Consider the following 26,669-nt stretch of genomic DNA (forward strand, 5'->3'; position numbering starts at 1 on the left):
GCCGGGCAAGCCGAGCTCCTCCATCAGCCTGTGCTCCCAGAGCCTGGCCAGGGCCGGGCTGGGGGGGATCCTGCCTGGGGAGGAGAGGCTGGGCACAGAGCCCTGGGCCAGAGCTGTCAGACAGGGCGGTCCCCCCAGCCCCGTGCTGGCTGCCTTTGGTGCTGCTGCTGAGGTTCCTCCTGGCCCTGCAGCTCCTCAGGAAACAGCCCAGCAGCCTGGGAGCATCCACGCTGGGAAGAGACAGAGCCTGAGTGCAGAGCAGCCCCCGTGTGTGCCTGCAGGTGTGCCCGAGGGGGACACACGGAGTGCCACGGCCGGGGGGCTCGGCTGCAGCTCGGGGGTCAGCCAGGAGACACGGGCATCCATGGAGCACCCCGCTCTGAGCCCATCCCAGCAGGGGCAGATCCCAGCTGGCCACACCCAGCAGGAGCAGATCCCACCTGGCCAGCAGGAGCAGATCCCAGCTGGCCAGCAGGAGCAGATCCCAGCTGGCCACACCCAGCAGGAGCAGATCCCAGCTGGCCACACCCAGCAGGAGCAGATCCCACCTGGCCAACAGGAGCAGATCCCACCTGGCCAGCAGGAGCAGATCCCAGCTGGCCAGCAGGAGCAGATCCCAGCCGCCCACACCCAGCAGGAGCAGATCCCAGCTGGCCACACCCAGCAGAGGCAGATCCCAGCTGGCCACACCCAGCAGGAGCAGATCCCAGCTGGCCACACCCAGCAGGAGCAGATCCCACCTGGCCAACAGGAGCAGATCCCAGCTGGCCACACCCAGCAGAGGCAGATCCCACCTGGCCAGCAGAGGCAGATCCCAGCTGGCCACACCCAGCAGAGGCAGATCCCACCTGGCCACACCCAGCAGGAGCAGATCCCACCTGGCCAGCAGAGGCAGATCCCACCTGGCCACACCCAGCAGGAGCAGATCCCACCTGGCCAGCAGAGGCAGATCCCACCTGGCCACACCCAGCAGGAGCAGATCCCACCTGGCCAGCAGAGGCAGATCCCAGCTGGCCAGCAGGAGCAGATCCCAGCCGCCCACACCCAGCAGGAGCAGATCCCAGCTGGCCACACCCAGCAGAGGCAGATCCCAGCTGGCCACACCCAGCAGGAGCAGATCCCACCTGGCCACACCCAGCAGGAGCAGATCCCAGCTGGCCAGCAGAGGCAGATCCCAGCTGGCCACACCCAGCAGAGGCAGATCCCAGCTGGCCACTCTCAGCTCCCCGAGAGCTCACGGGGCCCAGGTCCCGCTGCACACAGGGCTGTGCTGAAGGGCCCTGGTGAGGTGCTGGCAGAGGGCAGGAACAGCCCTGATGAGCCACCTCTCGTGCCAGAAGAGCCTGTGAGGGAGCAGCTGGGTCCTGCTGACCCTTTCCCTGCACATGAGGCTTTATCCACCACGCCTGGGGCTCCCTTGTCACCAGTGAGGAGGTTCCTGAGCTGTGTGCACATCACCCTCCCCTCCAGGGTCAGGAGTGCTGGCAGCGGGATCCAGGTGTGGGACAAACCTCGCGGGAAGGCTGAGGCAGTGACTTTAAAAGCAGCTCCAGAGGCTTCAGTGGAAGGTGTTCCTAAATTCCCTCCTGCTGAGGGTATTGCAGAGGATCCCAGCTCAGCTGAGCCAGTGGCCCCAGCAGATCCCAGCCGGGTGCCGTCCCCCAGGCAGGAGCTGCTGCTGCAGGGCAGGGCCAGAGCCCAGCTCCGGGGCTCGGGGGCTCAGGGTGCACAGGGCACCCCCAGCTCTGCCCCTGCTGCAAAACCTGGCACGAGGACTTGTGATGCTGCCACCCAGATCACCACGGAAGGTCCTGCAGAAATCCCTGTTGATCCCCAGGAGGGGGGAAGCCCTGCCCAGCAGCCATCGCTCCCCAGTGCCCCTGAAGCTCCTGGGATCACAGCTCCATCCCACAAGGAGATTCCCCCCTTCCCAAGGCAGCCAGGTGGGCAAATTCCTGTCTTCTGGGTGTCTGTGCACTTGAATTTGTGTTGATAAATGTGAAAGCCCAAAACCAAACCCAGCTTTTCTGTGGAAATAGCATCCTTGAGATAATTGGGATATTTGAAGTTGCTCATATGAGAGGAGAAACCCCACCCTTAAACTTGGGTTTTTCAGCCCTGTCAGGAGGGATTTGTGTGGATAGAGTTGGGATTCAGTTCAGGTTTCTCTAGAACTGAATCAATCATGTCCAGGTGTGGTTGGAGAATATTTCCTGGTGTTGGTGTGTAGATGATTCCATTTGATTCACTTGGAGTTCAGTGAGAGCTGGATCTGATTACTGATTTACTCTCTAGTCAAGATAACACCAAAAAATCAGGGGGAAATCTGCACCTTGCTGCTTTAAATAGAATAAAACAGAGAACTGTGCAGGGTTTGGGGCATCTGTCAGCAGAGGGACGTGGATGTTCACAGGGTTTCCCACCCCAGTGGTGTTTGGTACCGGGCTGGGGCTCTGTTGTTGCTTTTATTGACTTGAGGGACAAATCCCTGCTCCTTTAAAATGATTCCCTCAAACTGGGATCAGCTGGATCTCGGTGGCTACAGGAAATCTTTCTGTAAGTCACTGTTTGCCACCCTGATCACAGTTTTAATAGTGAACAGGTGAAGCTGTTTTTCCAGGTGAGGGATGGTAACCTTCTACCTGTGGGTGGGGATTAAAAAATTCAATTAATTGAATTTAGCTAATGAAATAGCAATCCATTTGGCTAAGGAACAGGGTATTCCTCAGGCTTGAGCAGCCTGCCCAGGCCCTGCCCTGTCGCATGAGGGGTTTCCAGCCTGGCTCCTGCTCACTGTTTGCCTTGCCCCCCCAGCCCAGCCCCTGCTGCTGCCCTACAAGCCCTCGGGAAGCTCTGGCATGTACTATGTGCCCTTCCAGAAAGCAGGAGCCACCGTGTCCCCAGGGGAGCCCGAGGCCAGCACAGCCAGCTCCCGCTCAGGTACTGCACCCTCTGTCAGGCTGGCTGCCATCCTGTGCTGAATTATCTGTGACCATGTGGCAGCTCCTGCCTGCAGGCTCTGCTCTCCTCCTCTGGGCTGCAAGGGGGGTTTCTGCCCCTTTCTGGCAGTGAAAAGGAGCAGAACTCATGTTTACATCCCTTGCTTTCCTCTGGGAATTGCTGCTCACTTGGGATCCTTTCAGATCTCTGCCGCTTTTCCTGGAAAGAACAGACCACTGGGTTTATTACAGGTTTTTATTACAGGTTATCACAGGTTTTATTTGCAGGTTGGTTCCACTCAGAGCTTTTTAATATTGAAAGTTTTGTCTGTAGATGAAACTCATCTTAGAGATGTCCAGTTCCTGAATTCCAGCAGTGGTGAACCAAGGGATCAGGCTGATCCAACAGTGCCAAAAGTGCCCAGATCAGTCACTGCAGCCACAAATTGTGCTGGCCATGGTTTAGGTGTCCCTGCTCTTGACCTTTTTCAGGTTTATCTGGGGAAACGTGTCCAAAACGAGAGAAACAAATGTGATACAAATCTGTTGTTTTGCAGAAATGACGATGCCATATATAAAAATTCACTATGCAAATGAAGCAGCACAAGGTTCTAGGAAAACATACAGCAGGATGGAAAAATACATTTTGTTTTTCCCCAGTCCCTGCTGCACTCAGGGCTCAGCTCAGGGAGGCAGCTGAGGGAGCTGAGTGCAGGAAGTCCATGGGATGTAGCCAGGTGGGGCTGGCAAGGATGAGAAATTGGTGGGGACAGCTCAAGGTTTCTAACCTTGAGACAGGGATAGGCTCATGAGTCACGGAATGGTTTGGTTGGGAGGACCTTAAAGACCATCCCTTTCCACCCTGCTGTGGCAGGGACACCTCCCACTGTCCCCGGTGCTCCCAGCCCTGTCCAGCCTGGCCTGGGCACTGCCAGGGCTCCTGAGTGCTGGTGAATTGTGGCATTTCTGTGTCTGCTCTTCCTTTGCACTCACTGCTCTCTCTGTGCAGGCTCAGAGGATGCTCCTGCAGGGATCCTGGCCCGAGTGCTGGGTGTGGGGGGTGATCCCCCTGCAGCCAGGGCAGCTGCCCAGCACAGAGGGACAATCCATGCTCACGGGCCTAAGCTGGCCTGGCCTGAGGAGCACAGGACGCCGCTGGAACAGTCTTCAGGTAATTAGAATGTGGATTTGATTTTGTAATTGTTTCTGTGTGTTCATACACGTGAAGGAAGTCAGAGCAAAAGATTTGACATTCAGGATCCATGGTTCTGGTGGCATTGCTGACAGTCTGCCAAAAATGGTAAATTTGACTTTGTTTTCTCCTCCTGCCTTTCTGCTTCTCCCTGACTGATAAAATCCAGGTTTCCCTGGGAGCCTCTAGACTCTGCATCCCTGGAGTGTCCCAGGCCAGGCTGCACAGGGCTGGAGCAGCCTGGGACAGTGGCAGGTGTCTCTGCCCATGGCAGGGGTGGCACTGGATGGGATTTCAGATCCCTCCAACCCAAGCCATTGCAGGATTCCATGGAAAACTTGGCCATCGGTATTTGCTGGCATTCCTGTGTCTCCAGGAGTTGTCAGGAACCCCCTGTGGCTGGGATTCCCTGGGCTGGGCTGGGACTGTCCTGGGATGTCACATCAGGTTCCTCTGTGCCCCGCACGTCCCCGAGCTGCAGCTCGGTGTGCTGCTGTCCCTGACCCTGTCCTGTGTCCCTGCCCTGTCCCTGTCCCTGCCCTGCCCCTGCCCTGCCTGTCTGGAGGAGCTGCCTGGGAGGAGGAAGGTCAGGGTCTGCTCTCCAGGCTGTGGTTGCTCAGGAGGAGGAGGAAGGTCAGGGTCTGCTCTCCAGGCTGTGGTTGCTCAGGAGGAGGAGGAGGGTCAGGGTCTGCTCTCCAGGCTGTGGTTGCTGAGGAGGAGGAGGAAGGTCAGTGTTGCTCTCCGGGCTGTGGTTGCTCAGGAGGAGGAGGAAGGTCAGGGTTTGCTCTCCGGGCTGTGGTTGCTCAGGAGGAGGAGGAAGGTCAGGGTTTGCTCTCCGGGCTGTGGTTGCTCAGGAGGAGGAGGAAGGTCAGGGTTTGCTCTCCAGGCTGTGGTTGCTGAGGAGGAGGAGGAAGGTCAGGGTTTGCTCTCCAGGCTGTGGTTGCTGAGGAGGAGGAAGGTCAGGGTCTGCTCTCCAGGCTGTGGTTGCTGAGGAGGAGGAAGGTCAGGGTTTGCTCTCCAGGCTGTGGTTGCTCAGGAGGAGGAGGAAGGTCAGTGTTGCTCTCCAGGCTGTGGTTGCTCAGGAGGAGGAGGAAGGTCAGGGTTTGCTCTCCAGGCTGTGGTTGCTCAGGAGGAGGAGGAAGGTCAGGGTTTGCTCTCCAGGCTGTGGTTGCTGAGGAGGAGGAAGGTCAGTGTTGCTCTCCGGGCTGTGGTTGCTCAGGAGGAGGAGGAAGGTCAGGGTTTGCTCTCCAGGCTGTGGTTGCTGAGGAGGAGGAGGAAGGTCAGTGTTGCTCTCCAGGCTGTGGTTGCTGAGGAGAAGGAGGAGGAAGGTCAGGGTTTGCTCTCCAGGCTGTGGTTGCTCAGGAGGAGGAGGAAGGTCAGGGTCTGCTCTCCAGGCTGTGGTTGCTGAGGAGGAGGAAGGTCAGGGTTTGCTCTCCAGGCTGTGGTTGCTCAGGAGGAGGAGGAAGGTCAGGGTTTGCTCTCCAGGCTGTGGTTGCTGAGGAGGAGGAGGAAGGTCAGTGTTGCTCTCCGGGCTGTGGTTGCTGAGGAGGAGGAAGGTCAGTGTTGCTCTCCAGGCTGTGGTTGCTCAGGAGGAGGAGGAAGGTCAGTGTTGCTCTCCGGGCTGTGGTTGCTCAGGAGGAGGAGGAGGAAGGTCAGTGTTGCTCTCCAGGCTGTGGTTGCTGAGGAGGAGGAAGGTCAGTGTTGCTCTCCGGGCTGTGGTTGCTCAGGAGGAGGAGGAAGGTCAGTGTTGCTCTCCAGGCTGTGGTTGCTGAGGAGGAGGAAGGTCAGTGTTGCTCTCCGGGCTGTGGTTGCTCAGGAGGAGGAGGAAGGTCAGTGTTGCTCTCCAGGCTGTGGTTGCTCAGGCTGCTGCCCCAGGGCGTCCGGCTGGGCCCAGCCCTGGGTGCCACGCTGGCTCTGTGTGTGGCACACAATCCTCATGGTCGCTTTGTCCAGCTCAGGCTGTGCCTGTGAGTGGCTGCTGCTGGGTTTCCATCCCTGCTCACGGATGCTGGAGCCTGGCCGTTCCGTGTGCTGCATCTCTCCTGCAGCAGCTGCTGCGCTGACGGTTCCTGTCAGGACTTTGTCCTGTTGTGTTGATAGGGTTTCCATCTGATTATTTTCATTTTTCACTTCACATGGGGTCTTTTTCTTTGCAACTTTTCCTCTCAGACTGGAGAGATTTTGGTGTTTCCAGAAGACAATTTTTATTTGCAGAGGAAAATTTCAATGACTACGTAAGGCTGCAGCATCAATAACCCAGATAAAAATGAGAAGGGAACAAAAGTGTTAATATAAAATTATCTCCTAACAATTTTTTTATTGCTGTGATAGTCTAAAGGCCCAGGTAAGAAAAGAACTGTAAGGAGAAAGAATCTTTTGTGAAAGCAGTGCAACTGGAACTTTAAAGTAGCTTTCAGAAGAAAGACTTGCATGTCTTAAATCTTCCCTGACTTCTTCAACTGTATTTTTAGATGATCTAATAAAAGATTACCTCTACCCACAGAGCTTGTCTAGAGCTTAAAATTATGCAAGTTATGTATTTTTTTTAAAAAAAAAGTTTCTCTATACAAACTTATTTTTATTTTTTGCCTGTTTACATTCCTTCCATTTCTTGGTAACTTTCTAAAAAGCCAGGAATAGCAAAGTTCTGCCTGGCATTCCCAAGCCTGATCTCATTTGTCAGGAGGATGTGGAGGAAGCCTCTTACACAAGTTTATAAACATTGCCCTTGTATGGGAAGAAAAATTCCTGCACTCCCAGAGTCAGTGAGGCTGGGCCTGGCTGCAGCATCCGTGATCTCTGTGTTCCACCACAGCCCCTGGGCTGGGAAGAGAGGAGATCCAACCACCCAGTCCTTTCTACAGAAAACACAAAACACATTTTAAAACTTGACAGTCTTTACGTTATATCAAAAATCACTTTAAAGCAGTTTTGGAGAGTGGTCCAAAACATCCGTGCTGTGTGTGTTTCACGGATGGCCAGGGCATCCCCATCCCTGCCGTGTCCAGGGCCAGGCTGGATGGGAATTGGAGCACCCTGGGACAGTGGGAGCTGTCCCTGCCCGTGGCACTGGATGGGCTTTGGGGTCCCTTCCATGACCAAACAAAGGCTCAGTTCAGGGTTGGTCGGGGCAGTTCCCTGAGGTGGAATTAGAGTCCTCCCCAGATTCACTTGGATGGAATATTCTCTTGGATTCCATGTGGCAAAAGATAGAAAATATTTGTTTATGTGACTTTAATGATGCTCAGACCGCATCTCCAGGTTCACCGCGTTCAGGAGTGGGCTCGGCGACCCTGCTTTTAACCCTCTGCCGTGTTGTGGGATGAAAATCCTCCGCGTCGAGCAGAGCAACAAAACATTCCGGTGTTTTCTGTCTTGCAGAGCTGCCCGACGGCTCCAGGCGTGCAGAGCGCTGCCGCGGCGTCCGTGCGCCCGCCGGGGAGAGCTGCTGGGATGCCAGGGCGCCCTCCTGGCACGGAGCTGGGCACGGCGCGCCCTCCTCGGGGGCTGCCCCCCGGGACACGGCGCGGCGCTTCTGTGCCCTCGCTGCAGAGGCCGACGACAGCGGGAGCGAGGAGCCGGGTGCCAGGGCGTCCTTGGGGAACGGGGCTGCCGGCAGCGGTCCTGGGCCTCGGGGAAGCACAGCTCGCCTGGATGAGAGCGCGGCGAAGGCGCCGCGGCACAGGGGCTGTGCCGGGGGCAGCCTGGACGAGCTGTGGGCGAGCTTCCTGCAGCGCCAGGGCAGAGAGCAGCAGCTCGGCCGCAGCGGCCAGCTGTCCCTCGTGCAGCGCCTGGATCGGCTGGCCAGGCTCCTGCAGAACCCTGTCAGGCACGCCCTGGCGGCCCCAGCAGCTGGGGAGAAGACTCCCGAGGAGGAGAGGCGGGCGAGGGAGCAGCCAGGAGCTGGGCTGGCAGGAAGAGCCAGGTCTGGGCGCAGCGCGGAGCCGGAGGGAGCGCGAGTGGGACGGGGGCCGCGGGTGAGCCGTGGCAGCAGCAGCCCGGGGCAGCTCAGGGCAGCCGGGCCGGGCCACCGGGTGAGCCAGCACCTGAGCAGGGCTCCGGAGGAGCAGCAGCACCCGGGAATCCCGAGTGACAGCTCCTCGGAGTCCAGGCTGAGCGGAGAGCCCAGCAGCTGCAGCGGCTCGGCGTGGCCGGACACCTCTCCTGCCTCCGGGGACGGCAGCTCCCTGTCCCTGTCCACCATCGACACGGCCAGGCTGCTCCGGGCCTTCGGACAGCACAGGCTGGGGCTGGCTCCAGGCACGGACAGCCCGAGCTCGGCCCCACAGCTGTCCCCACAGCTGTCCCCACAGCTGTCCCCGAGGCTGTCCCCGAGGCTGGCCCGGCTCTACCGTGCCATCAGCCAGCAGAAGAGCCGCTCCGAGGAGTGGCATGAAGAGAGCGGAGGAGCAGGGGCTGCGGGACGTCCCCAGGGAGCTGCTCAGAGTCTCGGCAAGAGCCAGGTAAGAGCTCCCCGAGCCCTGCACCTTCCCCACGGGAGTTCCGCTGTGCCCGGCTCCGGGAGCGGGCACTCGCTGAGAACCTGTGTGCAGGGGAGGCTTCTGCCTTCCCTGGGAGCAGCCCCGGCCGAGGAATGAGTCTGCAGGAGCCAGGGCAGTGGCTCAGGCTGGCAAAACCCCAGCTGGCTCGCTTTGGGCTTGCTTTCCTTGCTTCATTCCCTTGGGGACATTCCCTTGCTGGCTTTCCTTGTCTTCATTCCCTTGGGGACATTCCCTTGCTGGCTTTCCTTGTCTTCATTCCCTTGGGGACATTCCCTTGCTGCCTTTCCTTGCTTCATTCCCTTGGGGACATTCCCTTGCTGCCTTTCCTTGCTTCATTCCCTTGGGGACGGATGCTGCTCCTCCCCGTACCTGCAGGCTCTGCCTTGGGCAGTGCCCAACCTTGTGAATCTGATGCAGATTCCAGCCAGGACATCCCTGGGCAAGGATCCATACAATTCTTGGAGTTTCCCTGCTGTTGGTCTTGTAAAAATGTGTACATTGTTTTGTCTGGCTGGTTGTGGACATTTTTTCTTTAAAGAGCTGGGAGTTCCAGATGAGAACTCTGCAGTGCAGATGTATGAAAGGGGAGGGAATAATTCCTTCAGGTGAAGTTGGCTGTTGCCCTTGGCAGGAGAAATGGAAATGTTCTTAAAGAGGGACTCAGCCTGGATTTGGTGATTTTAGTAGGGAATTACAGAGTTTGGGGGTTCTGTGGTACGCAGGAATGCTGGAAAGCACAGAGCAAGTGAGGAATATTGAATTACTTCTTTGCTTTTTTGTATTTCCAGATGAAAGTGGAACTGACATCATTTCTACCAAATTTAATTTAAATTAGCTATTTTATTTTGTAGAAACAACTCCCAAGTCTGTTTGTCAAATAAGCCAATGAATGATGAAATAATGAGAAATAATGCAAATAATGAAACAAATCTGGGGGAGAAACAATCTTTTTGAAGGTGAAGAATGGTTTAAAATTATTTTATTTAATATTTTTATTCATAACATTTATTTGAAGGTTAAATAAAACTGTCCTGAACTTTGCAATATTAAGACTATTAGCGAGAGCACCAGCATTAGGATGCAACATTTCTGGCACGCTTGTAGAATTTAGAAGATGATTTTATTCCATGTTCCAGTCACAAGATGAATTTTTCAGGGTCTGTTGAACCTTAAACCCAAATCTGATTTTTTTTTTACCTGTTAAATCACCTGTGAGATGACAAATGGAACGAATGCGATGGGGAATAAACCCTTTAAAGGCTCATTGAACCCCCATGGCTTTAGAAACTCACATTTTTTATCTGCTGGTGAAACACTCTTTTAAAAACCCATCTGAGGACACACGTGACCCTCCTCAAATAAGGAGTGAGAGAAAATAGATGGCAAAATAGCAAATTTAATTTGAAATTCTGATTTTGGTCACTTCTGGGCTGTTTAGCTGAGGAAAAGTCAAGATTTATTTGTGCTTTTAGTGCAGATGTCTGGTTCCGAGGCAGATCTCCGTTCCCAGCAGGAGCCCAGCTCCCAGAGAGATCCCTGCCCCAGTCCTGGTGGGAATGCTGCATTGGGAGCTCAGCTTTCTGGCAGCCCATTGTCAGCTCTGCTTCCAGAAAACCTGCTTCCAGCTTTCTGTGTTTCCAGCTCCAGAGCCACCCCAGGTTTTCCTCCCCGTCCCTCCGGAGCTGCCATCTGGGGAGCAGGGAACATTCCATCCAAACAGGAGCATTCCTGGCACTGCCCAGGCTGCTGGCTGCTGCTGTTCAGCGCGGCACGTGCAGGGGAAGGGGATATTTCGGGATATTTCGGGGTTTTTCTCCCTGGTTTTGCACATTTTTGCCGAGCACGTAATTCAAATTCACACGTTCAGGATTCAAATGTTCGCATGTTCTATTATCTGAAAGAGAAGCCATATCCCGGCATCTGTGCCTCTCCTGGAGCTGAGATAGTTACAGCAGATTAAAGAAAAACAGGTTTATGAGAGCCAAAATTGCCTCCTCCTAGTACTGAAGTGAAGTTTTGTTTGGGGTGAAAGAGCTGCAGTAACGGGGAATAAAGAGGAGGCCTCTGCGCTTCCATGGTGGCTGCTGTTGGGGGTTACTCACAGGACACCAGTTAATTTTCTCCAGGCTCCTGACTGCGGTTGTGTGACTGGAGCTGGAGCTCGGGGGAGCTGCAGGACTCTCAGGGTGTGTGGGGAGCCTGGAGGTGCTGCCAGGTCACTGGTGTTAGTAAAGCCCCAGCCCTCCTGTGCTGCACAGAGCCAAGGCTCGGGCCAGCATTCCTGCTTTTTGATGGCTTTATTAACTGCAGTTCATGTGTGATCTCCAAGCTGTGTCCAGCCCTGCAGCTTTCACACCTGGCTTGGTGTGAATGAAGGTGTGACACTCCCCTCGTCCCTCCTGTTTCTTGGATTTATGGAGTTTAATTTCTCCCACCTGGGGGACTCTGTGGTGAGGGAGCTTCCCCTGCTTCGAAAGGGGAACACCTTTCTGATGCAAATTCCAGCCAGGACATCCCTGGGCAAGGATCCATACAATTCTCGGAGTTTCCCTGCTGTTGGTCTTGTAAAAATGTGTACATTGTTTTGTCTGGCTGGTTGTGGACATTTTTTCTTTAAAGAGCTGAGAATTCCAGGTGCCTCCCCACCCTCCCAGGGAACAGTTCCAAATTCCCATCCATCCCTGTGCTCTGGCAGTGGAAGCCGTTCCCTGGGTCCTGTCCCTTGTCCCCAGTCCCTCTGCAGCTCTCCTGGAGCCCCTCCAGGCCCTGCAAGGGCTCTGAGCTCTGCCTTCAGCTGAACAGCCCCAAGTGGGGTTGGAGGATGCCCAGAGCTGTCCTGACTCTGATGCCAGTGAGCTCTTCCCGCAGAAGTAATGTGCTTTTCTGATGTAAATAATGTGCTTTTTAATGATGTACCAAGCGGGGCTGCTGGAAGTGCACAGGGTGGAGCAGGGCTGGGTTTTGTGAGAGCGGTGGGACAGATCAGCCTGGGCTCAGCATTAACAGCACCAGAACCGAGGTACAACAAGGGAAAAGTGTTACTGTAGGACGCGAGCTGTTGCTATTGTTAAGGTAAAAAGCCAAGTTTATTTTTCTAACTCCAGCATTTCTAGTTCTCCAAAGGTGCCAGTGGATTGGAGGGTGAACGTGCCACCTCTCCAACAACACTGGACAAACTGCCAGTACATCAAATTTCCCCGCCTCTGTGAAGGAATGCAAAACAATAGGTTGTTTACAGAAAGTGTGTGAGAAAGTTTGCTACAAGAATGTAAACTCAGAAGGCTTTAGAAAACCTTAAAAAATCAGGGCAACAGAAAAGCAACGACTCTTTCCTGTTTAAATCCTGTTTGCTGCTCATTTTGCTTGGAATTTCAGGAATTTCTGTTCTCTTGCCTGTTTTTCAGAGCACCATCCCCTTTTCCTCGGATTCCACCTGTGCCAGCAGCAGTTCCTGGGGGCCCAGCTCTGCCCTCAGCAGCAAGCGACGGGCACGGATGCTGAACAAAGGGATCCAGGCAGGTGAGGCCCTGAATTCCACACTTCCCTGGGCTCCTCCTGCCTCTCCTGTCTTTGGAACCCGTTCTCCACAGTCTGGGTGTTCCTGGTGTCTGTACAGGCAGCACCCTCCAAATTCACTTCGGGTGCTGTCAGGGGAGGGTGATGTGTCCAGTGAACATGAGCTGTTCAATTGCCATTCTTGGGCTGCTTTAAAAACCAGTTTTCTCTCTTGTAAGTTTATTAACCTCGGCTTCTGCTCCATTTCAATGGCAAAGGTGAGCTGCCTTTTTTAATCTATTGTTTTTTTCCCCAAGGCATCTGTTCCTCCCAGAATGGGTTTTGTAGGCATATGCTATTTCAGAAGGCAACTGCAGTGTTCTGTGCTCTCTTCCTGGGAATATTTTGGGTGTTAAATTCTATTTCAGTCCCGAGCTGCTCCTGGCCTGGTGCAGTTCTGCAGTTGGGCTTTTTCTGGTGGCAATTAGCAGTTTCTTCATTGCTTTCATTTCCACGCCAACTCCCCATCATCACATTGAGTAATGGCCCTGTTTTATTCATCAGATACAGCAATTATTTATTTATTACTTCTTGTGTGCAAGCGGATTGAATCAGGGAAGGATTTTCATAGGGCAGAGTTAATTCCAGTTGAATTCCCACCCCCAGATAAATGTATACTTTGCTTGGGGTATTTGGTTTTAATTTCACACAGATTAACATGCAGTAACCATCCCCAGCCACTGGAAACTCTCCTTGGTTTGGGGAAGTGGCAATGTGAAAGGTTTGGACCGTTGGAGGTGGGTGAAGCTCGTGATTCTTCACTCTGAGCGGGAGTGGGGTCATTCCCTGCCCTGGCACAGGGCAGTGAGACGTCCCTGCTTGGTGTCCATTCCAGGAGACCTGGAGATCGTCAGCAGTGCCACCAGGAAGAACACCCGGGATGTTGGGGTGACCTTCCCCACGCCCAGGAGCAGCCAGCAGCTGCGGGAGCCCCCGGGGCCGGGCCAGGGCCGAGCCTGGCAGCAGCCCTGGGCACAGCCGGGCAGGCTCCTGACGGACACACGGACCAGGAGGAGCAGGCTGCGCTTCCAGCAAGGTCAGCACCCGGGGCAGGGCTGGGGACACCCGGGGCAGGGCTGGGGACACCCGGGACAGGGCTGGGGACACCCAGGGCAGGGCTGGGGACACTCACAGCAGGGCTGGGGACACCCCGGTCAGGGCTGGGGACACCCCGGTCAGGGCTGGGGACACCCAGGACAGGACTGGGGACACCCACAGCAGGGCTGGGGACACCCGGGACAGGGCTGGGGACACCCAGGACAGGACTGGGGACACCCACAGCAGGGCTGGGGACACCCGGGACAGGGCTGGGGACACCCGGGGCAGGGCTGGGGACACCAAGGACAGGGCTGGAGACACCCGGGACAGGGCTGGGGACACCCAGGACAGGGCTGGGGACACCCGGGGCAGGGCTGGGGACACCCAGGGCAGGGCTGGGGACACCCACGGCAGGGCTGGGGACACCCAGGACAGGGCTGGGAATACTCACAGCAGGGCTGGGGACACCCGGGACAGGGCTGGGGACACCCATGGCAGGGCTGGGGACACCCGGGACAGGGCTGGGAATACTCACAGCAGGGCTGGGGACACCCAGGACAGGGCTGGGGACACCCGGGGCAGGGCTGGGGACACCCAGGACAGGGCCGGGGACACCCAGGACAGGGCTGGGGACACCCAGGACAGGGCTGGGGATACCCAGGACAGGGCTGGGGACACTCGCAGCAGGGCTCGGGACACCCAGGGCAGGGCTGGGGACACCCGGGGCAGGGCTGGGGACACCCGGGGCAGGGCTGGGGATACCCAGGACAGGGCTGGGGACACTCACAGCAGGGCTGGGGACACCCAGGGCAGGGCTGGGGACACTCACAGCAGGGCTGGGGACACCTGGGACAGGGCTGGGGACACCCAGGACAGGGCTGGGGACACTCACAGCAGGTCTGGGGACACCCGGGGCAGGGCTGGGGACACCCGGGACAGGGCTGGGGACACCCAGGACAGGGCTGGGGACACCCGGGTCAGGGCTGTGGACACCCGGGTCAGGGCTGTGGACACCCGGGGCAGGGCTGGGGACACCCAGGACAGGGCTGGGGACACTCACAGCAGGGCTGGGGACACCCAGGACAGGGCTGGGGACACTCACAGCAGGGCTGGGGACACCCAGGACAGGGCTGGGGACACCTGGGACAGGGCTAGGGACACCCAGGACAGGGCTGGGGACACCTGGGACAGGGCTGGGGACAACCAGGACAGGGCTGGGGACACCCAGGACAGGGCTGTGGTCCGTGGTGGTGGTGGACACGACCTTCCCCAAGAGCATCTCGTGCCAAAGGGCGGGAGCCAGGAGAGCCCAGCACACACACTGGGGTAAGGACAGATGACTCTTCAGCTAATTAAAGTTGAGAAGTGGTGTGTTTAGTATAGCACTGGGCACAGGCAGAGTCATTTCTAAAGGTATGCGTGCGCTTTGAGAGTCTGAACTTCCTTTTTGTCCCTTAGCCTGTTGCATATGCATTAAGTTTTGCAATAGGTTTATGTGTATTTATTTATCAGTTAGTTCTTTTCAGTTCTCGTGCAGAGAGCTCTCTGGTTGTCCATCCATCTCCTGTAACTTTAGTTTTGGTCTCTTAAATTTTTTTGTCTCTTAAATTCCTGCCACTATTCACAACGTCACAATTAAATGTTTAAAAATATTTCCCTTACTCATCTCTGTTTTGTTGTGGGGACTGATCATTCTCTCTCATAAGAGTTTAATTTAGAAAATTCAGAATATATGCTCAGAATCCCAGCTGATGTTTTCACATCATTGTGTGTGTAAGCTGTGAGTAACTGAATTCCTAGAGACGTGTCGAACATCTGGGAGATGGAAAACATGTGGTCTTCCAAAACATGGATGAAGAGCCACAAGGCTTAGGCCAGCAGAAAGGCTCCTTAAAAATCTGTGATTGCTGGTAAACAGCTGTTCTTTCCATGGAGAGAAACCTGGAAAATGAACAATTCCGGGCCTTTCAAAAGTGGCGTTTGATAAAGATTTGCTGGTATTGGGGCACCTGGGGGAGGAGTTCTCTTGAACGTGCCCAAGGTGTTTCCTACAGAAATTCCCCTGGAACTGAGCTGCAGTGAGGGCTTGCTGCAGCGTTGGCACTGCTGTGGTTAAACCCCAGCTGCACCTGAGCCCCCTGGTCCTTCCCTTCCCACGGGATGTGGGGCAGGGGGGAGAGACCACTGGATTGGGATAGAGACAGGATAATAGGGAAAGGAAAAGCCACACGAGCACAGCCAGACAAGGCATTCATTCTCCACTTGGAGAATCCTGGAGTGGGTTGGGTTGGAAGGGATCTTAAATCCCACCCAGTGCCACCCCTGCCATGGCAGGGACACCTCCCACTGTGCCAGGAGCTCCCAGCCCCAGTGTCCAGCCTGGCCTGGGACACTGCCAGGGATCCAGGGGCAGCCCCAGCTGCTCTGGGCACCTGTGCCAGGGCCTCAGCCCCTCCCAGGGAACAGTTCCTTCCCCATGTCTGCTGTCAGCCTGCCCTCCTTTAGCTTCAGACCGTTTCCCCTTGTCCCAGGTCCTTCTGCAGCCTCCTTGGAACCCTTGTAGACACTGGAGGGACCCTAGAGAGGCCCTACCCACTTTCCCATCCCCAGGAGAGCTCCACTGTGCCTGATGTGACTTGGGAGGTCAAAGCACCATCATTCCAAGTGCTCCCCTTCCTCTTCCCTCAGCTGTCTCCTGACCATGATCTGGGATCCCCCTTGGGTCAGCTGGCATCACCTCTCCTGGCTGTGTCCCCTCCCAGCTCTTTGTTGTCCCCTCAGCCTCTGGGATTCCTGCAGGAATAAAGGACCATGGCTTGGGATGGACAACAGGCACAGGAATTGCCTCAAATCTTCTTTCTCTTCTGTGCCCTTCTAACAGGGACTCCGTGGCTCGTCCCAGCAGAGGGCTTGGAATGTGAATGGAGGAAAGAAAACCAGTGCAGTGCCACTCCTGGCCCTGGGCCAGCCTGGTTTGAGCCCTGGAGCAGCACGAAGCCTTGGAGAGAGCCCCTGCGGGAGAAGAACTGGGAGGAGCAGCCCAGCCCGGGCCAGGGAGCGGGGGCTGGCAGGGGGCTGGGGCAGCCCCTGGGCAAGCTCACGCTGCAGGTGAGGCCACCCTGCACCCAGGCACTGCTGGGGCCTCCACAGGGGCCAAACCATGGGATGCTCGTGGCAATCTGGCTTTCCCAGAATACTGAAGTTATTCCCCCAGTATTTGGCTTGGTCTGATACTACAGGGATTGAACCCTTGGCTCTGGGAGCCAGGGGGATGGAGCTGACAGAACGTCCCACCACTTGCTTCCACGCAGAAACAGTACTGATGTGTACACTGTATCAGATCAAAAGGAGTTTTTATTATTCTTTCATACTATTTTAGGGTTTTTTCCTTTCTGGCCAGCTGATTTCCACACTGGGAAACCAGAGGCTCAGAGGCTGCTGGCCTCCGGGCACATACCCAGCGTTAAGAACAGGAGTTTTATGTGATACCCAGTGTTGTGATGGGATTTTTCCCATGCTTTGGGGTTCGTGGTGGATGTTCTGGGGCTCCCCTGCAGCTGCCAGCCCCAGCTTGGCCAGGCAGGGTCTGTTTGTGTCCCCTCAGGAGGCCCTGGCCCTGCACCGCCCCGATTTCATCTCGCGCTCGGGCCAGCGCCTGCGGCACCTGCGGCTGCTCCGCGAGGAGAGGAGGCTCCACAAGGCCCAGAGGGACAAACTGCTGCCACCCCAGGGGGACAAACTGCCACCCCAGAGGGAGCAGCTGCTGCCACCCCAACAGCTGCTGCAGCCTGCAGGGAGGAGAAAGGACTGCAGGACCGCAAATCACCCGGTGTCCAGCCGAGGTACTTCAGGGGTCTGCTTTGAGTTCTCTGGTTGAGTGAACTCCGCATTGTGCTTCAGGGTGTATTTATTTGTGGAAATAGTGGAGGTAGGAAGTGTGAAATGGAGTACGGAGTGAAATCGAGTGTTGACGCTGGTGCTGGCTAGCTTTGCGCGCTTCTTGCAGTGCAGATTTCAGGAAATGGAATCACAGAAAGTTCTCAAGATCTTACAGAGGCAGTGGATGCAAGTGCAGACATCGATGCAGGCTTTGAATTAAGGCCTTGGAACAGACGAGACTTATTAGAACAGCAAATAGTAACTACTACTGGATTTGACTTTCATCCTTTGAACAGACCAGATCTTTTGCAGCATTAAAGTTGCTGTGGTGTAAAATAGCAACGCTTAGAGCAAGCAAGAGAGGCGATTCAAACGAGCAAAAAGAAATAGCTATTATAGTAGAGCTATGTAACACAAGGCAGTCAATAAGCAACAAAGTTAAGAGAGTTTCTTTGTGGTTGTACTGAGAGGGGGAAATGTGAGGAATTGTAAAGGTAAGATTTTCAGAAAACTGGGAAAGCAGGCCTTAGAAACAGAAAGAGCAGAGAAATTAGAACTAGCTGCAAAGTCCAAAAGTAGAAAAGTTACAATAGTACAGCAAGCAAGGACATGAAACAATAGCTTGAGTTTTAGACTTGGCTAAGATAGACCTTAAGACTGCAGGAAAATATGCTTAGCACGATGGTAGAAGGTTTTAAGCTTCTAAGTTTTAAAAAATAATGCAGCGTTGTGTGTTGTACTAGAAAGCATGCTAGCAGGCATTGTGTGCAGCAGGTGTACGTGTGCTTGTAGTGACTGGCTAGAACAACTGTCTGTGAGCTTTAGCAATGTGCTCTTGGCTGGGAAGTTTTATAAATGCTCTGTGACAAATCTTTGGCTGCTGCTGGCAGCACATGAGCTGTTGCTGTCTTTCAATTGTCTCAACCATGTCATGAGGCTGATGCTGCAGTAAGGCTCAAGGAACATACCCAGCAGTCCCGTCCCGTTCATGAAAAACTCCAAACATATTTATTTATTTATTATTTATTTCTCCTAAAGGCATTACAGTTACTTAACCCTGTTGTCTGTAAGATCTTATAAAGAGGTTTTTGTAAAAACTTCTGTAAAACTTACAAAGGACTCACATTGTTGCAGTAACAAACTCGTTCATTGTTCCCTTATGTCAAAATTTTCCGTTCAGGTTTCCTGATGAAAGAAAAAAGAAGAGCAATTCCCAAGCATGAAATGTTTCAAAGATCTAAAAGGTAAAGCTCAGGGAATTTTATTTCAGGTGGATCAGTACCCTGGGTAGGGAAGAGCTTTGAATCCTGTCTGCAGTCAAAGAACTGGGTGTGCAAATAATTCAGCTTTTCCAGTGAAAAATGCAGGTGCCTTAGCAGAGGGAGAAATGTCCTACGTAGAAGTTCCAAGAAGCAAAATAATTTTGGAAAATCATTTCTGTAGCTAAAGCTGAGGATTGTGCTGCAGTGTCAGCCATCCACAGCAAACTGGGTGCCACGTGGAGAGGGAATGGGCTGGGGGACCCTGGAGCATCTGAGGAAGCTCACAAATTAACAAAGTGGGTAATTGGGCAGCCGTGAGGCAGCATTTCCCCAAAGGAAGAGGCTTTCTATAGAAATAATCACCCCAAGGGAATACAGAGAGTTTTACCCTTGGAAAAACCACCTTAGGATGGGGTTTGTCTTATTTCTGACTGCAGGAATTCATCTCTGCAATGCCCAGCACACTCACAGGGATTTACCCTCTGGAGCAGCTGTGCTGCAGAGGGCGTGGGAAGGGAAAATAGAAAAGGGGAGTGCACTGCTGCTGAATTTTGCTGTGAACGGAAGGGGAAGTGCTGGGCCAGGACCCACAGAGGTGGCAGAGCCTTGGAAATAATCACAGCCTGGTGGGATGAGGCCTGAGCAGCCTGATCCAGCCTTGGAATGAGCCCTGCTTTGAGCAGGAGCTTGGTGGCCTCCGGAGGTTTCTGCCAACCTCGGTTTCTCTGTGATCCACAGAACACCTACTGCAGCACCCAATGCATAAAACAACCCCTTGGTGGTTTTTAAGGATTTTAATGACTTTTCATCATACATTTGAATGACTTTTAGCATTTAAGAGTATTCTTAGGGTGTCTGGGGAAGGTGTCCCTGCCATGGCAGGGGTGGCACTGGATGGGCTTTGAGGTCCTTCCAACCCAAACCATTCCAGCATTGAAGGAAAACTTGGGGAAGCATCAGCACAGGAGAAGACAAGGCAGGGCAACACTACTGAAAGCACTGAAATTTTGGGAATGCCTAAAAAGCTCCAGCGAGGTGGTTGCTGTGCTGAACTCCTGCCGTGGCTGGAGGGTGTCCTGGCCTGGGGGCACGGGGGACACTGAGCTCCAGCTGGGTCACCACAGCAGGGCAGAGCTACAGGTGCTGCTCTGGGGAGGGGTGCCAGGGCCAGGGGAGGGGTGCCAGGGCCAGGGGAGGGGTGTTCCAGGGGCAAGGGAGGTGTTCCAGGGCCAGGGAGGTGTTCCAGGGCCAGGGAGGTGTTCCAGGGCCAAGGGAGGTGTTCCAGGGGCAAGGGAGGTGTTCCAGGGCCAGGAGAGGTGTGCCAGGGGCAGGAGAGGGGTGCCAGGGGCAGGAGAGGTGTGCCAGGGGCAGGAGAGGTGTGCCAGGGGCAGGAGAGGTGTTCCAGGGCCAGGGGAGGTGTTCCAGGGCCAGGAGAGGGGTGCCAGGGGCAGGAGAGGTGTTCCAGGGGAAAGGGAGGTGTGCTAGGGCCAGGGGAGGTGTGCCAGGGGCAGGAGAGGTGTTCCAGGGCCAGGGGAGGGGTGTGCCAGGGGCAGGAGAGGTGTTCCAGGGCCAGGGGAGGGGTGTGCCAGGGCCAGGAGAGGTGTGCCAGGGCCAGGAGAGGTGTGCCAGGGGCAGGAGAGGTGTTCCAGGGGAAAGGGAGGTGTGCCAGGGCCAGGGCAGGTGTGCCAGGGCAGGGGTGCCAGGGCCAGGAATTCCCAGGCTCAGTGCTGCTGTGGATTCCACAGTGGGACACCAGCAAACTGCAAACACATTTTGTTGTGTTTTTTGTGTTTTGTCAGGGATGTGCTTGGCCAGCAGCCCCTAGGGATGTGGGGATAAAGCAGAGGGTGTGTGTTGCAGTAAAGCAGACGGGACTCAGTTTCTTCATGCAGGAAGAAAGAAGCTCATATTTAAATAAATAAATAAAGCAAATATACAAATATAGAAATAATATAAATATAGAAATAAATATACATAAATAAAGCTCATATTTATACAGTTTTTAAAGACATGTTTGGCTCTAACTGGTTAGTAACCTTCTTAACACTCAGTTTATTGCTTAGAAGGTGCTTATGTGTCTATGTGTTCAGACTTTTTTTCTTCAGGTGTTTACATTTTGTCTCTGTAGATTCTCCTAGGACAGCTCTTTTGTTATTACTTTTTTTTACAAGTTGTTATGCAAACTTGATTCTCATGGTAATTTTTTTTCACATAAGAACTTACAAGCTAGCTGCTGGTTTAGCTAAAGGGCCTAAACCATATTTTATAGGGCTTTTCTGTTATAATATTTCTCCTTGTGTACAACAGCTGTGGTTTTTAGTGTCAGCCAGTTTCAAACCGCTGGTTTTGCCTTCCCTCTCCCGCCAGGATGTACGAGCAGCTCCCCGAGGTGAGGAGGAAGAGGGAGGAGGAGCAGAGGAGGCTGGAGTACAGCTCCTACCGCCTGAGGGCACAGCTCTACAAAACTGTGAGTGCTCAGCTCTACAAAACTGGGAGTGCTCAGCTCTACAAAACTGTGAATGCTCAGCTCTACAAAACTGGGAGTGCTCAGCTCTACAAAACTGGGAATGCTCAGCCCTGCAAAGCTGGGAGTGCTCAGCCCTGCAAAACTGTGAGTGCTCAGCCCTACAAAACTGTGAGTGCTCAGCTCTACAAAACTGTGAGTGCTCAGCCCTACAAAACTGTGAGTGCTCAGCCCTACAAAACTGGGAATGCTCAGCTCACAAAGCTGGGAATGCTCAGCCCTGCAAAGCTGGGAATGCTCAGCCCTGCAAAGCTGGGAGTGCTCAGCTCTACAAAACTGGGAGTGCTCAGCCCTGCAAAGCTGGGAGTGCTCAGCCCTGCAAAGCTGGGAGTGCTCAGCTCTACAAAACTGGGAGTGCTCAGCCCTGCAAAGCTGGGAGTGCTCAGCCCTGCAAAGCTGGGAGTGCTCAGCTCACAAAACTGGGAATGCTCAGCTCTACAAAGCTGGGAGTGCTCAGCCCACAAAACTGTGAGTGCTCAGCCCTACAAAACTGGGAATGCTCAGCCCTGCAAAGCTGGGAGTGCTCAGCCCTACAAAACTGAGTGCTCAGCTCTACAAAACTGGGAATGCTCAGCTCTACAAAGCTGGGAGTGCTCAGCCCACAAAACTGGGAGTGCTCAGCCCGCAAAGCTGGGAATGCTCAGCCCTGCAAAGCTGGGAGTGCTCAGCCCTGCAAAGCTGGGAGTGCTCAGCCCTGCAAAGCTGGGAATGCTCAGCCCTACAAAACTGAGTGCTCAGCCCTGCAAAGCTGGGAGTGCTCAGCCCTGCAAAGCTGGGAGTGCTCAGCCCTGCAAAGCTGGGAGTGCTCAGCTCTACAAAACTGGGCTTGTGCAGGGCCTGGGGTGGAACAGAGGGGTCTTGGAGCACATCCCAGGAAGGACAAGTGTCCTTGAGGCTGCTGGGTTTGCTCTCCTGTGCCCTGGCTGTGGATGGATTTGGCTCAGGGAATTCCCAGCCAACTTCCCAGCTGTGCCTAACAAAGCCTGGAGTCATCCTTAATTTATCCAGTCTAAACCTTGCAGTCCTGGTGGAAGGTTACCTCTGAGGATTCCAGCAGTTTCTGTTTGTCCAGCACTGGCCCTGCTCAGCCAGGACCCCTGTCTGGGAAGCTGAGGGATAAACCAGTGTCCCTGAGCATGGACAAGCACTGAAACTAAAACTGGCTTTTTCTTTAAACTCTGGATCTTAAACATGCACTTCAGTTTTAGTGTTAAACTCCTGGCTGGAACAACTCCTTTCCTGGAGTATTCCAGAGCTGGAATAATAGGCTTGGGTATTTGTTGGGAACAGCAGTCATTGGATTTTGGAAGTCAGCACTTCTAATGTATTCTGCAAGACATCTTCCTACTTTAATTTGGGGGATTTACCACTAGAAAGACTTTAATTTGTTGCTATACTTGGGCAGGGTATTTTCAGGACAATTTTCTTCCCTGGTCTGAGAATTCCAGATGCTGGTACAGTAAAATCTGATGAATTAATGAGTTCTGGCAGTCACTGACTTGGAGTGGCAGAGTGGGCTGGGAGCAGGGAGGAAATAGGATCAGAACTTTTGCAGATAAATATGGGTTTGATTGGAAGGGAGGTGATGATTCATGGCAGTAAAGAATTCCAATGCTTTAGTTCTCCGTGCTGGTGCAGAAAAGCTGCTGTAAATCAGGGAATGGTTTGGTGAGGATGGGCTGAGAGCACCAGTTTCTTGAGTGTGCCTGAAAAACAAACCACAGATTTTGTGGAATGACTCCAGAAATGAGACAAGAGCTTTGGGGGAAGGAAGGAAGGGAGGAAGGAGCTGCTGCAGGGGCTCCATGAGGTGTGGGATGGGGCTGTGGCACTGAAGGATCCCCCTGGCCCAGGCTGCTGCAGGGATCTGTGCCAGTGCTGGGAAGGGCTGGTGTGGAGCAGCAGGGGCAGAGCTGCTCTGCTGTCCCTGAGGAGCCCCAGTGAGCCTGCAGGGAGCAGCTCCTTTGGCATTTTTCCAGGGAAAACATGGCACAGGGAGGCACAGCTCCGTGTGGGGCTGGGCACAGCCCCTGGGTGCCCTGACCACCACGGGCCTGTCCCAAAAACCAGAGCCACGGAGTCACTCAGGATGGAAAACCCCTCTGAGCCCACCCAGTCCAACCATCCCCACCACTGCCCATGTCCCCAGGGGCCACAGGGATGGGCACCCCAAACCTCCCTGGGCACTTCCAAGGCCTGACCCCCCCTTTCCATGGGGAAATTGCTGCTGATGCCCACCCCGAGGCTCCCCTGAGGCCGTTCCCTCTCCTCCTGTCCCTGTTCCCTGGAGCACAGCCCCCCGGCTGTCCCCTCCTGGCAGGAGCTGTGCAGAGCCACAAGGTCCCCCCTGAGCCTCCTTTGCTCCAGGCTGAGCCCCTTCCCAGCTCCCTCAGGAACTCTCCAGCCCCTTCCCCAAGGCTTTGAGGGCTCACAGGGTATGATTAAATTTTGGGAAAGGAAGCAATGAATGAATAAATCCCATCCCAGCCCTGCCATGGCAGGGACAGCTCCCACTGTCCCAGGCTGCCCCAAGCCCCAGTGTCCAGCCTGGCCTGGGACACTGCCAGTGAGGGACAATCTCAGTGTCCAGGCTGAGGGAGGAGATGCAGCTGAGTTTATTTGACTGAAAACAAGACCCCAAGTTAGTGAATCTATATGAACAAAATCTGGTTCCCTTTAGTGAAGCAGAGTGCAAATATCCCTGCAGGGCTCTGGGAAGTGAGGGGCTGTCAGGGCTGCTCCCAAGGCATTTCTGTGACAGTTTGGGGCAGCTCACTGAGGGGAAAGAGAAAAATAATAAGTTTTTTGGCACTGAGCGAGAATGATCCTGAGGGGGAAACAACATGGGCCCACCTAGAACTGGAGCCATAAAAATCCCTGGGCTGGAGTGCACAGACATTCTTAATCTCTGACATTGTTCAATACTTCTCTTTATTAAGGTAGCAAAGTTATTTTTGTCACGAGGTGCACGTGGATCTGGGCTGATGTTCTGTCCCAGCAGCCCTTTGCTTTAGTGCTTTTAATTTCAAATAGAGCATAAAATCATCCCAGTCAGATCAGGGGACGGGGAGTGCCCTGGAATTTTGCACTCTGTAGTGGGAACCGATTCTGGTCTGATGGCAGCAGCAGTCAGAACGTTCAGCCCAGTGAAGCAGAAATGGATTTTCCGAGTTTGATTCGTCCATTACTGAGGCTTTTCCACGAGGTGGAGTGAGTTAGTGATTCCAGTAAATTAGAGTGAACGGGAGCAGCGGGTGGTGGATGACTCCTGTACCCCGTGAGGCAGAGCCCGGCCCTGAGGAGTAAACCTGGATTTCCCGCAGGTTTGGGGATGTGCTGCCCGAGGCTGGCGCACCACGAGCTGTCACTGCCCCACGGGGGAAGCAGCCGGCCTGGGAGCCTCTGGGGGAACCTTCTGGAGTCCCTGCCTGCCTGCTGGGGGCTGCAGGGACCCGGCACACCCTGCGGGCACAGCCAGGGCTCCCAGAGCGGTGCTGTGTGTTGGCTCTGCTGTGCCCTGGCTCTTCACGGGCCCACCAGGCGTCTCCAGCTCCTTCGGGGGGGCTTTGCCTGGCCTGTGCTGCTCTCAGGGGCGTGCAGATTTCCCTTTGTTAGGAATGAGGAGCTTGACTCAGCCAGTAGATCAAGCAGCCATTCAATTTATTAGTTAATATGGTAAGGCATGAGCAAAGACAGCGCTGGGTGCAGTGGTGGGGGTTCTCCCCTCCGACTGCACGCCGCTTGTTGGGCTTGCTGGTGTTTAGGGATCATATTCATGCATATTCATCAGCTTTTCCCAGTTTCCACGTGAGCCTTTGGCAGTTTCCATTTCTACCTTTAACCTCACAATTCTATACTCCAGGATCGTAAATCTGTGATGGTGATGTTTGGTTCCTTTCCAGTTTCTGTACCCTGTTGTGTGCATCCCAGGATGCGTGTCCAGATGGTGGGCTCCAACTTCTGTTTTCTGGGACCATTAATCTATGGTAGTGATGTCCAGCTTCCCCTTTTGAAGTCACTAATCAGCAATCTTGATGTCCATCTTCCTTCTCCAGGAGCTTGGGATAGGGTCCCTTCCTTTCTGTTTCAATCCTTTGTACATTCTAAAGCTGCAGTTTGAAATCCTTAGTGCTAAGCAACATTCTAAGGTTATAATTCAGAAGTCCTTATCACAAACCAGCTTAAGGCTTGTAATTGTTATTTGCCAACAAAAGATTGGCTCAAAAGCCTTCTTCCATGCTTTCCTCGGTTGTTTACTGGAGCTCATCTCTGTCGGTGTCCCGTGGCCGTGCTCCACACGTTTCATAACCACAGCTGCACGGGTTGACGTGAAGGCACTCTCTGTACCCCCAGCCTGGCTGGGCTCTGCCTGGAGCTCTGCTGCTCTCCTGAGGCCTCTCCCGAGCCATCCCAGCTGGGCACACGTGCTCCAGGAGCCTCTTCCTCCTGCTGGGGAATGGTCCCAGCCCGTTCCGGGGACAGTCTCTGGCCTGGCCCTGGCCATCCCACTGCAGCCTCCACAGGGACATCCTGGTGTTCCCAGGGAGCAGCTGCTGGGCTGCCTCAATTGTCCTGGGGGTTTATGTTACACCTGAATGCTCCGATGCAATCATTAAAGGAAGTTATTACATGATCAAAGTGTAAATTTGGGAAAAAAAAAGAAAACCAACGATTCCACTCTGAGCCAGGCGATCGGTGTCGGGGAGACCCGGGACTTGGCCTCTGTGGCACCAAAGTCCCCGTGGCTCTCCGAGGCTCAGTCCTAAGGGGTCCATTTCTATGCAGTCCCTCGAGCTTTGGAAGGGGATCTCCTTTAGCATGTCATCGGGCTTTCCTGGAATCCTGTCAGGTGAAAATCTCCGGGATAAGCTTCTGCTGATGCCTATCAGAATGCCTCCTGCTGGGCTCTAGTCAGACCAGAGAAATCCCTTGGAATAGCCATCTCTGGGGACAGTGTCTTCCTGGTGTTTGAATCTCTATCACTTGGTCTGTTGCTGCTGCTGATGCCCATCAGAAATGCCTCCAGCTGGGGTCTGGTCAGAGGACAAATCCCTTGGAATAGACATCTCTGGGGACAGTGTCTTCCTGGTGTTTTGGATTTCTAACACTTAGCTTGCTTGTCGCCCGGCACTGGTTTTAGTACACAGGATGCTGTGGGTTTTAATTTCATTTAGCACGAATTATTTTATAACTTATATTGCAGTTGCAATTCCCATTCTGGGGTGTTTATTGCCCCTTGATGCCAGGCTGGACATTGGGACGGGGGGAGGTGTCCCTGCCATGGCAGGGGTGGCACTGGGTGGGCTTGAAGGGCCCTTCCCAGCCAAACCCCTCCGGGATTCCCTGACAATCTGTGCAGAGAACCTGTGCTCAGCAATTTTAGTTTCCAGAGCACTAAAACTCACCTGTGTCCCTCTGTCTTTCCCTCAGAAAGTCACCAGCTGTGTCCTGGGGAAGAAGGTGACCTGGAGCTGACGGGAGGACCTGAGCCAGGCTGGGCTGAGCACACACAGCAGCACGTGCTGGCACAGGGAGAGGGCAGGGAAGGCTTCTGCAGCCCCACGTCGTGCTCCTGGGCCACTTCTGTACTGCTCGATCCTGCCCTGCGTAAGAACAGTGATCTGGGGGGAGTGTCAGGGGTTTAAATAAATAGCTGGGGTTTTATAGTGGTGTTAGGCGCTTGCAGAGGAAACAGAATCTGGAAAAACTTGGTTCGTAATATATTTATAACTCCCTGATTGGAATAGCAGTTTTATATATTTATTTTCAATGGGTTTT

General features: G+C 54.3%; 1 protein-coding gene and 1 long non-coding RNA gene across 2 annotated transcripts in view; both read left to right on the plus strand.

Annotated features, from left to right (window-relative positions):
• Window positions 1-1,804: 1,804 nt before the first annotated feature.
• Window positions 1,805-26,669, plus strand: part of LOC137473298 (uncharacterized) — a 179,070-nt gene continuing 154,205 nt past the window's right edge. Inside the window, exons 1-3 of the long non-coding RNA XR_010998679.1 lie at window positions 1,805-1,943; window positions 2,815-2,940; window positions 3,949-4,110. This is a non-coding gene — a long non-coding RNA (uncharacterized lncRNA). The remainder of the gene's footprint in view (window positions 1,944-2,814; window positions 2,941-3,948; window positions 4,111-26,669) is intronic.
• On the plus strand, window positions 12,011-26,401 carry ALMS1 (ALMS1 centrosome and basal body associated protein). The gene is made up of 7 exons (XM_068189183.1): window positions 12,011-12,152; window positions 13,024-13,224; window positions 16,108-16,334; window positions 16,831-17,068; window positions 18,286-18,349; window positions 20,735-20,834; window positions 26,322-26,401. Exons 1-7 carry the CDS (start codon window positions 12,128-12,130, stop codon window positions 26,364-26,366), a joined length of 900 nt encoding a protein of 299 aa, XP_068045284.1. The 5' UTR covers window positions 12,011-12,127; the 3' UTR covers window positions 26,367-26,401.

This window comes from Anomalospiza imberbis, chromosome 4 (assembly GCF_031753505.1).
Source record: "Anomalospiza imberbis isolate Cuckoo-Finch-1a 21T00152 chromosome 4, ASM3175350v1, whole genome shotgun sequence".
Classification (NCBI taxonomy): Eukaryota; Metazoa; Chordata; class Aves; order Passeriformes; family Viduidae; genus Anomalospiza; species Anomalospiza imberbis.

What these genes read in the sequence shown, in the direction of transcription:
- ALMS1 (XM_068189183.1), top strand. Translation starts at nt 12,128, where the DNA reads ATGCTGAACAAAGGGATCCAGGCAG. An exon ending in CAGGCTGCGCTTCCAGCAAG is followed by an intron (nt 13,225 to 16,107) that starts GTCAGCACCCGG and finishes CCCTTCTAACAG; the next exon opens with GGACTCCGTGGCTCGTCCCA. An exon ending in ATGTTTCAAAGATCTAAAAG is followed by an intron (nt 18,350 to 20,734) that starts GTAAAGCTCAGG and finishes CTCTCCCGCCAG; the next exon opens with GATGTACGAGCAGCTCCCCG.